The sequence below is a fragment of the Garra rufa genome, chromosome 6 (genome assembly GCF_049309525.1).
Source record: "Garra rufa chromosome 6, GarRuf1.0, whole genome shotgun sequence".
In the NCBI taxonomy this organism is placed as follows: domain Eukaryota; kingdom Metazoa; phylum Chordata; class Actinopteri; order Cypriniformes; family Cyprinidae; genus Garra; species Garra rufa.
The window spans coordinates 36,228,940-36,244,941 of NC_133366.1; the positions used below are offsets into that span (position 1 = coordinate 36,228,940).

Genomic DNA, 16,002 nt, shown 5'->3' on the forward strand with positions numbered 1-16,002 from the left:
AGTTTTTTTGAGGAAGTAAAAGTTTGCACAATCTCCTGTGAGGGCAAGGTTTAGGTGTAGGGTAGGTGTAGGGCCATAGAAAATACGGTTTGTACAGTATGAAAACCATTATGCCTATGGAATGTCCCCATAAAACATGTAAACCCAACATGTGTGTGTGTGTGTGTGTGTGTGTGTGTGTGTGTGTGTGTGTGTGTGTGTGTGTGTGTGTGTGTGTGTGTGTGTGCGCATATGCTTGTGAACGTTAAACCAGAGACTATTTTAATCAGGGTTTCTGCAGGTATCATTAAATCTAATTTAATGCTTTTTTAATGTCTTTTTAATGCATTTAAAAAAATCTAATACCATACACAACCCATATATATATATATATATATATATATACATATACAGTCAATCCCGAAATTATTCATACCCCTGGCAAATTCTGAGTTAAAGTTACTTTTATTCAACCAGCAAGTTTTTTTTGACTGGAAATGACACAGGCTTCTCCCAAAAGATAATAAGACAATGTACAAGAGGCATCATTGTGGAAAAAACATTACTCATTACATTTGAACAAAAAGTGGCATGTCCAAAATTATCCATACCCTTCTCAATAATCAATAGAAAAGCCTTTACTGACTATTACAGCAATCAAACGCTTCCTATAATTGCTGACCAGCTTTTTGCATGTCTCCACTGGTATTTTTGCCCATTCATCTTTAGCGATGAGCTCCAACTCTTTCAGGTTGTAGGGTCTCATTGCCATCACCCTGATCTTTAGCTGCCTCCACAGATTCTCAATTGGATTTAAGTCAGTACTCTGGCTGGGCCAGTGCAAAATGTTAATGTTTTTGTCTGCTAACCATTTCTTCACCACTTTTGCTGTGTGTTTTGGGTCGTTGTCATGTTGAAATGTCCACTGGTGCCCAAGGCCAAGTTTCTCTGCAGACTGCCTGATGTTGTTGTTGAGAATTTTGATGTATTGCTCCTTTTTCATGGTGCCGTTTATGTGATTAGGTTCCCTGGTCCCCCGGCTGAAAAAACACCCCCAAAACATTATGGTTCCACCACCATGTTTGACAATGGGGATGGTGTTCTTAGGGTTGAAGGCTTCTCCTTTTTACGCCAAATGAAGGCTACATCATTGTGGCCAAACAATTCAATTTTTGTTTCATCTGACCATAAAACAGAAGACCAGAACACCATCATTGTGTGCCTTATCTTATAAGTGGTGTCCTCCTTGGTCTGCGTCCGTGGAACCCAGTGGTGTGCAGTGTCTGTGGACTGTCTGCATTGAGATGTTGCCACCAGCAGAGCCCAGATTCATCAGGATGGCCTTGGTGGTGGTCCTTGGATTCTTTTTTACCTCTCTCACTATCCTCCTGGCCAGCACAGGTGTCACTTTTGGCTTCCGACCATGTCCTCTGAGATTTTTCAGTGCGGAACGTCTTGTATTTTTTAATAATACTTTGCACTGTAGCCACTGGAACTTCGAAACATTTAGATAAGGTCTTATAGCCTTTTTCTGACTTGTAAGCAGCCACAACCCTCAGTGAGCTGCTTTGTCTTAGCCATGACTGTCTTATCTTTATGACCAAAAATGACAGAGTATTTTAAGAGCAAGTGATTGCACCGGTGCCTCCATCTGTCATGCAGTAAGTGCGCTACTATTCAGCTTCTACACTCAGCACAGAAACTTTAATAGTGCACGTTTTTTTAGGTTAACATTAGATTGAGCAGCCATGTAAAGTTGCTACTACATACATATTTCAAATGAAAAGCCATATTTGAGGTTGATGAATGATAGATGAGTGTTTGGATGTCCTGCCTGATGTACCATATTACCACATAGACCAGCTATTAATGATCTGTCTGTCATGGACTGTGCGACTTTACCACTTTCTGTGGAATTTTTTCTGCGACTAAGTGACTAATACAATTTTGTTCGACCAAGCCTCTTCTCGTCGACTAACGGTTAGTCAACTATTAGGGGGCATCCCTAATAAAAACTACATGGGTCATTGTGTTTTCTACAGGATTTTGAGAGACTATGGTGGCTGTAACCTCTAGGCCGGGGTTCCAATTTTGTAAATTTTAAAATTAATGCATTTTTATTTATAATTTAATGTAACCCAAGCCAACCTGAGGAGCTGAAAACAGATTATATACTACCTTAGCAGCCTTTTGTAATATGATAATCGCATAAGCCATATGCACTTTAGATTTTACTCTGACTAACAATGCATTAAGGTATTATATTTTTATTACATTTTTAATAATATTATATTTTGAAGTTAAATGCATTTGGTGTCCATCATACATTTTTCAGTGATCAAACTGAACAAAGTAAAAAAAAAAAAAAGTCAATACACTGACTTGAACCTGGACTTTCAGTAAGTCGTATGCAATTTCAAAGGGATAGTTCGCCCAAAAAGGCATCCTAGGTGTATATGACTTTCTTCTTTCAGATGAATCCAATAGGAGTTATATTAAAAATATGTCCTGCCTCTTTCAAGCTTTATAATGACAATGAATGGGTGTTATTTTTCCAATAAACTACATCTATCCATCAAAAAAGGGTCTCACATGATTGATGATGAATAAAAGCATCCTGAAGTGAATCGATGCATTGTTGTATGAAAAATATTTATATTTAAAACTTCATAAGTAATATAAAATAGTAATCTCTAGCTTCCGCTAACTGCTGTACACACGTTCACAATAGAATGCAGGGCGTAGGTGTAGTGTAAGCTCTGGTGTGAAGTGACGCAGAAGCACAGAAAAGAGAAAACACCAGTCAATAATTTTTGGGAGAAATTCGATATAAGCAAAGAAGAGACTGGTTTTCCTTTGTTCTTGTAAACAAAACTTGGTTCTCATGAGACTAGCATATTTTCACCGGACCTCACCGGAAGCTAGAGATTAATGTTTATAAAGTTTTAAATATGGATATTTTTTCTCACAAAAACACACTGATTTGCTTCAGGAGGCTTTTATTCACCTCTCAGATCCATGTGGGACACTTTTTATGATGGATGGATGCTTTTTATTGGACTTCTTTTGGATTATTGAAAAATAACACACAATTTACTGCCATTATAAATCTTAGAAGAGCCAGTACATTTTTAATATAACTTTGTCTGAGAGAAGAAAGCCATATACAACTAGGATGCCCTGAGGGTGAATAAATCATGATGTAATTTTCATTTTTGGGTCATTTTTTCATTTTCATCTCTTTAAGGCTATACATCTGTCTACACTATTAAACTGGACAAATTTTGAAAAACTGGGCATCATACACTAAACAGCTGAGGATCACACACTACCAGACTTTACAGTTGTTCCGGTCACAACAAACTCACACAGAAACATGCACCTTGTTACTAGGAGATGCACAGTTTAGGTAATTAATAGGAAACACCAGTGTCATCATTTTGACTCCACAGGCCTACCTCTATAAATGCCGTGCGCAGGGTGAGGTCTCTAACCCAGCTGCCGAGAGGTTTGAGAGATGGGTAAGCAGCATTAGACCAGTGATCAGGAACCTGGTTATTCAGGAAACTGTTATAAATCTTCTCCATTTCCTCTGACATCACCACTAGACCTGCTATTGCCTTTTGCAGAGTACACAGCGAAGTCTGCAGAGAAATGCAAGCACACAAATACAAACAGTCAAGAGAAGGATGATTACTGTGATCAATAATTCATTTATTCTGGTTTGATTGGCTACTGTAATCAAATCAATTTGTAGGTTACAATAAAAAAACCTTTAACAAAATAGTTCACTAACCTTAAGTACACGCAACAGGAAGTTAAAGCGGTCTACTTCTTGTCCAAGCACTGTTGTTAGAGAGTTGACTCTACCGTTTGGGTCTTGCAAGAACAGACTCTCCACTGCTGCATCCATATCTAATTTCTCTGCTCAGAAACACACATGTAATGCACACAGTTGCACACACACACATCCAAAAACTCATTATAAATCCATGAAGTGACAGTAGACTTGTGTGCAAGGAACTAACCAGGGATCCTTGATAAGATGGAGTCAGCTAGGTCATGAACCACCTCATCATTGCTCTTCCCTCCACCTGCTGCAGAAGAGCGAGGCTGGACTTCCAGAATGGTACCGATCAGTGTCATTGTCTCCTGCCTCTGTTTTCATGAATGGAAAGGAGACCCACATGTGTGTTATACAGTATGTCAGGTAGCAAGTGCTCTTTATTGAAACATACATGCAATGCACAAAAGGCAAGGATAGTCACACTGAAAATAAACATGGCTTAGGTCAAGTCAAATCACCTTTATTTATATACTGCTTTATAGACATTGTTTCAAAGCAGCTTTACAGTAGGTTTGATTTGCACATTTGCGGTCGCCGCCCCTAAATTATGGAACAGTTTGCCGTTATATATTAGGGATCTACCTACACTTGGTCAGTTTAAAAGCCATTTGAAAAAATATTGTTTTATGATAGCGTTCAATCAAAGATAAGTGCGAAGATTGCTAGTGCCATTTATGTCTTTCCTGATCTTACTTAAGATGTATTTTGACTGCTTGTTTCTTGTCTCTTTTATATTACTTATTTAGATATATGGATATATTTTTATATCTTATTGTGTTACTGTTTGTACATTACTATGGTGAACATTGTTGTTTTATTCAGTCAATGATGCAAACTTCATGAGGTAAATTCAAATTCTGCTGTAAAGTGCTCTAGCAAAGATAAAAGTATCATTATGTAGCTCCAGCCAGTTCAGTGTTGATTCAGTTCAGTTCAATACTTTTGTAAAGTTCATCAGTTATTAATTTATTATTTATGGAAGACAAAAATGTAATTCAGCCAAATTTAGTTTTTTTTCTCATCTGATATTGTCAGTGCCTTCATATAAATAATATTACTGGATATTAATTCTGTCATTAATTACTCACCCTCCTGTCGTCCCAAACCTGTAAGACCTTTGTTCATCTTCAAAACACAAATTAAGATATATTTGATGAAATCCAAAACCTTTCTGACCCTGCGTAGACAGCAAGGGAACTACCATGGTCAATGCACAGAAATGTAGTAAGGATATCTTATACATCTTTTCATTTGTGTTCCAAAGATGAACGAAGGTCTTATAGGTTTGGAACGATGAGGGTGAGTAATTAAAGACTTAAAGAATTTTAAGTGTTTTTTTTTAAATCCAGATTGAGCAAGACAAGGAGAAAAAATGGAGAAAAAGGTTGGAGGCTCTGTTTGGGGACGAGATCTTCTCTAGCTTTAATGAGTGAACAGTAGGGTTTTTGAGACTCCATCACAAGTCAGATTTTTAGATTGATATTTAATAAAATTTTGCATCTATCTCCTTCTGCTTGAAGGTCAGAATACATCACACTGGCATTGGGTGGAAAGGGACAGTTTACCCAAAAATGAAAAATCTGTCATTATTTATAGTGATTTATATTATTCAACCCCCCTTCTTTTATGAATACTTATGGTTCTTTTGAGTCAAGTAAACATCTGCCATATTTGATAAGCTCTATATATGTGCTTTGATCAATGTTTATGGCAATATCTCTTCAGAAGATGTGGAATTAACTGCTCAATTCATATGAAATACTTTTAACATGTGTTTTGTATGTTTTGATGCATGAAAGTTGTGTGGACTTCCAATGGATGGATAAAAATGCTGAGAGAATACTGGAAATATCTTAATTTGTGTTTCAAAGAAAAACAAAAGTCTTTTGGGTTTTGGAACAAGATGAAAGTGAATAAATGATGACTGAATTTTCACAGTGGTGATACAGCGGGTATTATAATATCTGTAGCTATCCCGCTGTGGAACTTTCTTTGATTTGGGTGGTTGTGTGATTTATTGTATGTTATTATAAGTTGATTCGGATAAAAGACTAAGCAACTGCTTACATAAGTACTAGTTCTTTTGTCAAATACTTGATATTAATACCAGGCTTGTCTTTTGTGAGAACGAGGCAAAAACCTACTGCAACCAAATTTGTATGGCCCAAAGCACAATATTGTACAGATTGAATAACACATTCTAAAAAAAACGGACTCAAACAAATGATCATACTTACAGAACTAGTTTGCGGAGTTTGTTATTCTGTGTGCAGTTAGAACAGGTGAGAATTACCTGGAAGGCCAAGTTAGCGTTTTCATGCATGCCGAAAACCTCTGGATCATCGTTCAGTGGCAGATCCTCAATATATTGCTTATATTCAGTCAAGCTGTCTGAATTAGGAGCAAAATAAATCCCTGCACAAAAGGAAACAATGTTTTAGTTACTTGGAAGTGAAGTGTGTAATGACCTGGATTTGACTAAAATGAAGTCTGCAGTGGCACTAAACAAAATCTAACACTCCCCAAATCCTTGTGCTCCTCCTCCACCTCAATGGCTTTGCAATAACAATATCCAAATGTCTCCAGAGGTTAAATGAATAAAAATGTAAAAGGCTACCTAGCCAGTAAATTTGCATAAATATTTCAAAAAGCTAATTTCAGAAAAGGTGACCAATGATTAAGTCAACATACGAGTACTTGTGATTATAGTTGTCTCTGCACATTAAAACTGGGACAGCAGAAACTAATTCAGCGTGGGAAAAATACACACTCCATCATTAATTTACATAACTTAAAAGTCTGAATACCAGATTCGGTATTTGATGAGTGTAGCTAAATGTGTGTCCATATTATTTACTTTAAGTGTGTGTGTTTGTGTGTGTGAGCACAGGCGGAGGGTGAACCAGCTCCAGGGTAAGGCTAACTACAAACATCACAAACTCATCTTTTTACAAAAGAAAACAGACGCAGGTGTCATGTAGGCTAATAAAATATTTTTAATGGGACTGAATTGTATTTAATGTGATTACATTTTAATAAAAACATTAGAAATTGATAATTATAACGTTTCATTTCTCTGGATTTCTCTGGGGATTTAATAGACTTTTTTTCTGAACCACTGGCTTGTATGAACTTCCCCCCCACCCGCCCTCTTCTGTCTGGATCTGCCTGTCCTCCGCTGGTTCCGTCCAGCCATCCTGAATCTCCGCTGGTTCCATCCAGCCAACCTGAGTCTCCGCTGGTTCCGTCCAGCCTTCCTGAAACCCCGCTGTCACCTGTCAGTCCCCCTGCTCACCCTCAGCCCACCATCTATGCGGTGGGCTCGCCGCAGGGATGCCAGCTCACATCGGGGGCATGGCTGGAGGTTCCCTCAGCTCCGCCTCTAGCCTCCGAGCCCAGATCTCCACCTCGGCCCTCCGACCCTGCGGCTCCACCACGGCTCTCTACGCCCTCATCTCCATCGTCGCCCGTCAGTCCACCAGCTCCACCGGGCTCCATCATCTCTCCGGCTCCGCCCTGGTCAGTCGTCATCCCTCCGTCACCTCAGGACTCTGCTCCTCCGGCTGTGCCTCGTCCCGCCGTCCCACCGGCTCCTACGGACTCCTCCCTCCCGCCAGCACAGCCTCCATCCTCTGTCGCTCCGGCTCCACCGCGGACTTCCGGAACTCCGCCTCCGCCTCGGTCGTCAGAGCCTCCAGTTCCGCCTTGGCCCTCCGGATCCGCGGTGTCGCCCTGGATCTTCGGCTCTCCATCTCCGCCTCGGGTTCCTCTGCCAGCTGCTCTGCCTCTGTCGGTCGGCCCCAGGGAGTCGGCGGTCCCTCCTCCACCATGGCTCCTCCCTCCATCGGCTCCTCCATGGGCCGTCATCCTGGCTGCAATCTGGGTCCTGCTCTCCTGCTCCAGGTCCCTCCTGTTTCCTTCCTGGCTCCTCCCTCCTTCGTCGCCCCCCTGGACTTTTGTTTTTGTCCTCCTCCAAGGGTTGCGTCCTTCGCCAAAGCCTCCTCCCATGGACTCTGGGGATGGATTTTTCCCATGGATTTTTCTGTCATTTTGCCCCTCTTATTTTTTGTTTCTGTCTGTCCACGGCGCGAGGACGCGCCTATTTGGAGGGGGGCGTAATGTCAGAGTTATGTCTGTTTTGTCTTTGGTTTCACCCATTGTCTTCCCCTGCCATTCTGTTGTCATTTGGTTTAGCCCTCGTCACCGTCATCTGTTACACCTGTCCTTGTAATTTATTAGTCATCTGTGTCACCTGTGTTTGATAATTAGTTTGCCTTTATAAGTCTGTCTTTGAGTTTAGTCTTTTGTCGGTCTTTAACGTAACGTTGTGTGATGTGTGCCCTGCCTGTTCCTGCCTGGTCCTGCCTGTTCCTGCATTGATCCTCTTGAATTATTATATTAAATATCGTGTTAATTGTTACTCTCGTCTTTCGTCTCATCTCATCCTGCACACACCCCTGACAGTGTGTTAGTGTGTGTGTGTGTGTGTGTGTGTGTGTGTGTGTGTGTGTATATATATAAACTCATCTTAAAATGGTATAATTTTCAGATGTTTTGAACAGATAACAGCAAAGTTTGTTTTGTTGTCAAAGTTTGTCTTGAAATTGTTAATTATAATTTTATATTCAATACATAACACTATGAAAATAAATGTCTATCAATATAGATAAATCGCTTACTGTATGCTAAAAAGTATTTTTCTTAATCTTTTGCTATGTGACTGCATAGGACAAGATCATGGTACAGTTCAGTAAAAAAAAACAAAAAAACAATGAAAGAGTTAGTGACCCTTTTTTTCTCAAAGATCAGACTGTCAAAGATCAGACATATTTATGGAGAATACACTACATCAATGTGCATTTCTTCCTCAAAGATGGTCTGCAAGACAGCATTTTTCACTCTCTCTCCCTCTCTACAGTCACTCTGACACTCAACGCACACACATACTTAGAGGCAGGCAGAGTGAGAGGAGATTTCTGATTTCTTTTTTAAATTTTCTTTAATTCATAGAAGCTTGCATACTTATGAAAATAACAGCGTTTGCTCAGAGTGACTAGTTCTCTATGTGAAAAAAGTTTTAAAGAGTTTGGATGCTGCACTTTAAAGATATAAAAAAAATTACGGTTATCTTTTTTACTATCACTTTAAAAAATCACCACATCAACATCGTTCAAGATATCCCAAATCTGCCCGCAATTTAGCATCTTCAGAATCTTCTCTTTATGTTGAAAAAGTTTAGTGTGAACAGCATGTTGCTCTTATGAGCAGTATGAATTTGTTTACAGCCTGATTTTTCAAAAAATCTACATTCAAATCAAAATAGCCAGCTTCCTGTTGGTCGTAGCTAATGAGTTTAATTTAGAAAGTTGTCCAGATTGATGAGAACGATATATGTACAGAGTTTGGTGACTGTAGGAAAAACTAACCCCCCAACTTTTGTCAAAAGATGGCGCTATAGAGTGCCTGCTCCACACCCATTTATGACCTTTTGCTAGTGTCTAACTATCATTAATATTGATGTGTGTGTTGAGTTTCATGAAATTCTAAGCATGTTATCTGCCTCGAAAAGACAGGAACCTAATTTTAAAGTTTGACACGTTGCCATGGCAACAGCATTTGATTTATCATCGACCCCTTTACATATTCTCATCGGCTGTGTTTTGACATTATTTTGATGAAGTTGGAAGAAAATCGAGTAAAATTAAGAGGCTGATTTCAAAGCATTTTGAAAATGACACACTTCCTTCGCCCATTCTGGGCTCGGGCCCTAATTACAAATTATACTGGCATAGAGTATATGTAAAACTTTAATAATTGTAGCTGCTTATATTTTCTGATTTTTATGTTTCTCTGTTCTAAATATCTTAAAATCTAAAATTTACCGATTGACCTTAAAATTGCTGCAATGCAATTTTGTCCGATATGCAAATTATTTATTAGCCTACTAGTATTTTAATCCATACCGCAAATGCTTTAAAAACACCTTTAAAAATTACTTTATTGCATTCCAGATGCTTTTAAAGAACTTTTCAATATGCATGTTATCTTATATCTTAAATATACGTATATCTTAAATGTAAACCATGAATTCGTTGTATTTTCTGTGTAATGAATCTCACTTACCATTGTAGGTACGTCTGAGCTTTGTTGTTTATGATGAGAAAAATCAAGAGTTGTGCGCGCTCAACAAAACTGACAAGACTCATTTGAACGCTTCTGATTAGACATTGCACTCCTAAACTCAACAGAATCATGTGTGATTGGTTATAATACGTAACACTGTAAAAACGCCTTAAAAGAATTACGGTGCAAATAAGCAAATCTTAATGTAATGCCGCAATTGACACTTTCTATTAATTTTCATTTTATTAGCAACAGACCTAATATATTTAATTTGTTTGTGCAGGGGAATATGTCCAATTTAGTGGCATTTTTTGCCCCAGGTCTCCGTGGCCAGGGGAAGGCTAAGCCTTACACACGCTCCGCCTATGTGTGTGAGCATGTGTATACCCATATTTTATGGTCAAATTTCACCTAGAAATGAGCAAAAACTGACAACTTATCCTTTTGGGGACACCCTTGTTTGTAAAAATGGTATAAGTATCATGCAGATTTTTTTTTGTATTATATTAGTTGTACTGTATATTAAAGCAATAGAAGTCTATACAATTTCCCATTAAGTTAAGTAGACATGTGAACCTGATTTAGAATAAGTGTAGTTGTCCTCTAATGTGGCTGGGGAGAAGAAACTCTTGAGTATGGTCCGCAAGCATCGCTGATCCCAGGCATCTGTCACCCTGCCTCCATACGTAATCTCACCTACAGAGACAATAAAACACACACACACACACACACACACACACACACACACACACACACACACACACACACACACACACACACACACACGCACACACACGCACACACGCATAAACACATTCCATTTCATTGCATGACTGACTGACACCTTGCCAAGAATTAATGAGACAGTTTGACATTGTGTGAAGCTTCCTTAATGAGTCTTTCCTAAAGCCTCTCTATAAAGAAAACATTCTTTATAGTCCCTGCACGCCACCAGCTGCACCAAATTTAATAACATTTATTTTTACCAGCTGATGGGCTGTAAAATGATGCCTACTTAGACCAATACATTCTTAACAGAAGTTTCAGTGAAAGAGATACTGACTTTTTAATGAAAAAAATGTAATCATACCAAGCTTTCATTTCTTTATGAATTAACTACTTTATTCATACTTGATTATACAGTACAGGTACACACACACTAGCCACCGTCACAGCTGAGAGGAATTTGGGAAAGTGTGGATCAATGACTGATGCTATAAATACTCCTGCAGTAAACACACACATACCTGTGATGTATATAAGAGCATCCCAGGGTATATGTCCTATCTGGCAGTAGAGGTTTAGGTTGAGAAGAGCACACTCTCTGTCACTGTCATTGAATTCATAACGGATGTTCCAGCCCAGAGGACCAAATTTCTTCCTCTCCTGTATATACATAAAAGCATATGCAAACGTACATAAAAACACATACAGAAATATAAAGAATGTGAATTAGTAAGATCTAGTGTTCTGCAAATAATTGGCCAATTTTTCAAAGAATCTAGGGGGAAGAAAAGGTCACAGTTTATACAAAAATATTAAGCAGTACAACCAACAATAATTACATTTATAATAATTCCATTACTTCTATAGTGTCACATGATCCTTCAGAAATCATTCTAATTTATTTTCTGATTTGAAATGTTGGAACTGTTGTGCTGTTTAATATTTTTTGGAACCTGTGATACTTTTTTCAGGATTTTTTGATGAATAAAGATGAAAAATATTTGATTAAAATGAACAGTACTTATTTAAAATAGAAATCTTTTGTAGCAACATACACTACCAGTCAAAAGTTTTTGAACAGTAAGATTTTTAATTACTTTTCTGTTCACCAACCCTACATTTATTTGATCCAAAGTACAGCAAAACAGTACATTTTAAAAATATTTTTAGTATTTAAAATAACTTTTCTATTTGAATATATTTTAAAATGTAATTTATTCCTGTGATTAAAGCCACATTTTCAGCATAATTCAGTCCTCAGTGTCACATGATCCTTCAGAAATCTAATATGCTGATTTGCTGTTCAGGAAACATTTTTTATTATTATTATTAAAAAAAATTTAAAAGGTTGAGTACATTTTTCAGGATTCAGATCAGCTTTTATCTGAAATAAAAAGTTTTGAAACATTATATACTATACCATTCAAAAATATATTCTTCTTCTTTTTTGGTGGTGGGGGGGGGGTTAAAGAAATAATACTTTTATTTAGCAAGGATGCTTTAAAGTGATCAAAAGTGATGACATTTATAAATTCTATTCAGCTGTTTTCAAATAATAATAATTATAATGTGTTTTTTTAAAGCAGCAAATCAGAATATTAGAATGATTTCTAAAGGAATGTGATTGGAGTAAAGATGCAAAAAATGTAAAAAAAATAAAAATAAATTACATTTCAAAATATATTCAAATAAAACAGTTATTTTAGGTAGTAAAAATGTTTCAAAATTGTACTGTTTTTGCTGTATTTTGGATCAAATAAATGCAGGCTTGGTGAGCAGAAGAGACTTAAATCTCATTAAAAATCTTACTGTACAAAAACTTTTGACTGGTAGTGTACACTACTGTTCAAAAGTTTGGGGTCAGTCTTTTTTTCTTTCTTTTTAAAAAAAAAGAAATGTATACTTTTATTCAGCAAGGATGTGTTAAATTTATGAAAAAAGACTAATAGTATTTTCAGAAAAGATTTCTATTTCAAACAGTTTGCTGCTGTAGTTTCTTACATAAAATCATAGACACATAAGAAGTAAAAAGAAACAAAGTTAACCCAAAACAAATTTACCATACAGTATAAGCGGCACAAGAGCAAAGTTTCCAGTCAATTGTTTTTATTTAATAATAAAAACTGCATTAGCCTTCCACACCAGCTGTGCTCAAATTTGATGGCAAGAAAAACATCCTTTCCATAAGGCTTTTAAACTTTATAATCTCTATAGGCTTCAAATTGAATAGAAACCCCCCAATATTTGGCTACACAGTGAATTTTCAATCCTTGAGCCCTGACCTGAATGATGGCATGAAAGAAACACACTCCAAAAACGATCTTTCTCCATTTTCTGCCAAGGATGTGTTCCTCAAAAAACGTAGTGCTGATCTCAGTAAAGGCTCGTCTCACATTGGCACGGAGACCCTTTGGGGGCTCGTTAGTAACCTACCATCACATTAACAAAGGCTCATTAGTTCCCTGGCAACACAAGCAAATTAACAACAAAACAAAAATTAGAGCCAAAGACAACATAGAACTGCTAAAATTCATAAACTAAGTTACAAACTAAAAGTCTAGTTGCTTAAAGACAGTCATGTCACTGCACTTTCATTATAATGAAACATTGTTTAAGGTCTTATAAACTACTTTTGGTTCCAGTGATTTGGTAAAGCCGGGGTTTAATTGATAGGGACGTGAGCACAGGGGTGTTAATATATTAGGTTGAGAGTGAATAAAATATAAAAGCGCTCCTCCTTGTGAAGTGTTATCTTCTTCTTGCAGGAGTGTGTGACTGTGTTAGTGTGACTAAAATTTTAATTTGATATACATGCAGACATATCCCAGTGCTTAAAGGATGAATTACGTGTAAAGGTAAAAATATGTGCATGTCATCAGCGTAGGGATGCCACTGACGCGTGATGCTTCAGTCTATATTGATGTATGTTTTCCTCCCCGAAAGATAAAAAATTGTGACATGAAGGCATGTGAATGCTTTCCTGAAAAATCAGTACAGAACTTTATAACTATCAGTTTTTAAAGCTTGTATATATGTTTAACTAAGAGTTTGTCTTCTGTGTGTTACCTTGACAGAGTTTTGCAATACAGTGACAGGAAACACATTGGTAGGCATGGAGCTAAGGAACAATCTGAAGTCCTCATGGATAACAGTGTCTGCAAAGGTCATACAAGAACAGGATAACAGAAAACAGGACAACAAAATAGCTTCATAATGGATTCACATTGTGCAACACACAATCAGAAGGTAGAAGCAGGTGCAAAACAGGTGTGTCTGTCTAAAAACAGAACAATATTTGCACTGAACCATTCAAAACAAGCGCACAGACACAAATATAAACATACAAAAATAGTTTTCATGAATCTAGTCGTTTATTTGACACATTTACTTGTCAGATCATTCTGATCTAACGGTGTCAGCTTCAGAGACAAGGTTCTGGAATCAAGTCTGTATTTTAATATAGAGCTTTCCTGCTTCTTATATTTAACATTTACATTTTAATGCAAAAAGTTTAAAAGTTTGGGGTCAGTAAGATAACAGTTTTCTATTTTAATATACTTGAAAATATAATTTATTTATGTGATGCATGGCTTTCATCAGCCATTACTTCAGTCTTCAGTGTAACATGATCCTTCAGAAAAAATGTATGCTAATTTATTATCAATGTTGAAAACGGTTATGATGCTTAATATTTCTTTTTTGGACCCTGAGATCCTTTTTCAGGATTCTTTAATGAATAAAGTGTTAAAAAGAGCAGCATTCATTTAAAATGGAAATCTTTTCTAGTAATTAAAGTTGTTACTATTACTTGATCAATTTAACACATCCTTGCTGAATAAAAGTATTAATTTCTTTCAAAGAAAGAAAAAAAAAAGAAAAAGATTACTGACCCCAAACTTTGAATGATAGTGTATATTGTTGCAAAAGATTTATTTTAAATAAATGCTATTCTTTTTAATGTTTTATTCATCAAAGAATCCTGAAAAAGTATCACAGGATCCAACAAAAAAAAATAATAAAATAAAATAAATAAAATTTCCAATACTGATAATAAATTAGCATATTAGAATGATTCCTGAAGGAACATGTGAAACTCAAGACTGGAGTAATGATGCTGAAAATTCAGCTTTGCATCACAGGAATAAATTTGATTTTAAATTATATTAAAATGGAAAACCACTATTTTAAATTGCAATAATATTTCACAATATTATTTTTTTTCTGTATTTTTTTAATCAAATAAACACAGCCTTGATGAGCAGGGGTCCGTTCTTTGTACGTCGCTAACTCAGTTAGCTGGATTTGATTGTTGTGGATTTGTCCTGATCTTGGATTGTTTCGTTCTTCGATGCGCATCTCGGACTTGCTGTCATAGTAACAGGTCCGTAAACTTTATTTTATTTTCTTACTTTAGTTTATTTCATGTAAACAGGATTTAGGCTGTGCTCCTGGCGGGTTATGATTGGTTGAAATGGCGAGGTCACATCTGATTGGTTAAATAGCACGACTGACGCGGACTGACTCACGTGGGAAAAGAAAAGTATCTTGCAAGAAAGTGTAGAAAATAATTACGACGATTCACACACGAATGATGATATATATATATATATATATATACACTACCGTTCAAAAGTTTGGGGTCAGTACATTTTTATTTTTATTTATTTATTTTTTTTAAAGAAATTAATACTTTTATTCACCAAGGATGTATTTAGTTAATAATTTAAAATTATTAAAAGTTAATAATAAATAATTTACATTGTTATAAAAAAATATATATTTTGAATAAACACTGTACTTTTTAAACTTGTTATTCATGAAAGAATCCTGGGAAAAAACAGGTTCCAAAAAATATTTGGCAGCACAACTGTTGATATTATCCAACATCGATCATTCTAATAATAAATCAGCATATTAGAATGATTTCTGAAGGATCATGTGACACTTAAGACTGGAGTAACAGCTGATAAAAAATTCAGCTTTTCATCACAGGAATAAATTCTATTTTAAAGTATGTTAAAATAAAAAACATTATTTTATATTGTAAAAACATTTTGCAATATTACTGTTTTTTCTGTATTTTTAATCAAATAAATGCAGCCTTGATGAGCATTAGAGACTTCTTTAAAGACTATTACAAGTCTTACTGACCCCACATTTTTGAACGGTATAGTGTATATAAAAATAAAAATATAAATAAAATAACATATCAATGAAAAAACATGTAACATGGGCAGCACTAACGCATTTAATTTGTTCACTACTTTTTGCCAGCCCTCTCTCCTGGCTTTTGCAGCATTTGCTGTGTTTCCCGGTGTCTTTATTAA

General features: G+C 36.4%; 1 protein-coding gene across 1 annotated transcript in view; it reads right to left on the reverse strand.

The window, feature by feature from the left end:
- dnah6 (dynein, axonemal, heavy chain 6) overlaps nucleotides 1-16,002 on the reverse strand; it is a 121,505-nt gene that overhangs the window by 6,983 nt on the left and 98,520 nt on the right. The window contains exons 67-74 of the mRNA XM_073841939.1: nucleotides 13,742-13,830; nucleotides 12,958-13,104; nucleotides 11,197-11,335; nucleotides 10,526-10,645; nucleotides 6,120-6,241; nucleotides 4,008-4,137; nucleotides 3,776-3,903; nucleotides 3,438-3,623 (exon numbers count right to left, since the gene is read on the reverse strand). Of these exons, the coding sequence (XP_073698040.1) occupies nucleotides 3,438-3,623; nucleotides 3,776-3,903; nucleotides 4,008-4,137; nucleotides 6,120-6,241; nucleotides 10,526-10,645; nucleotides 11,197-11,335; nucleotides 12,958-13,104; nucleotides 13,742-13,830 (1,061 nt within the window). The remainder of the gene's footprint in view (nucleotides 1-3,437; nucleotides 3,624-3,775; nucleotides 3,904-4,007; nucleotides 4,138-6,119; nucleotides 6,242-10,525; nucleotides 10,646-11,196; nucleotides 11,336-12,957; nucleotides 13,105-13,741; nucleotides 13,831-16,002) is intronic.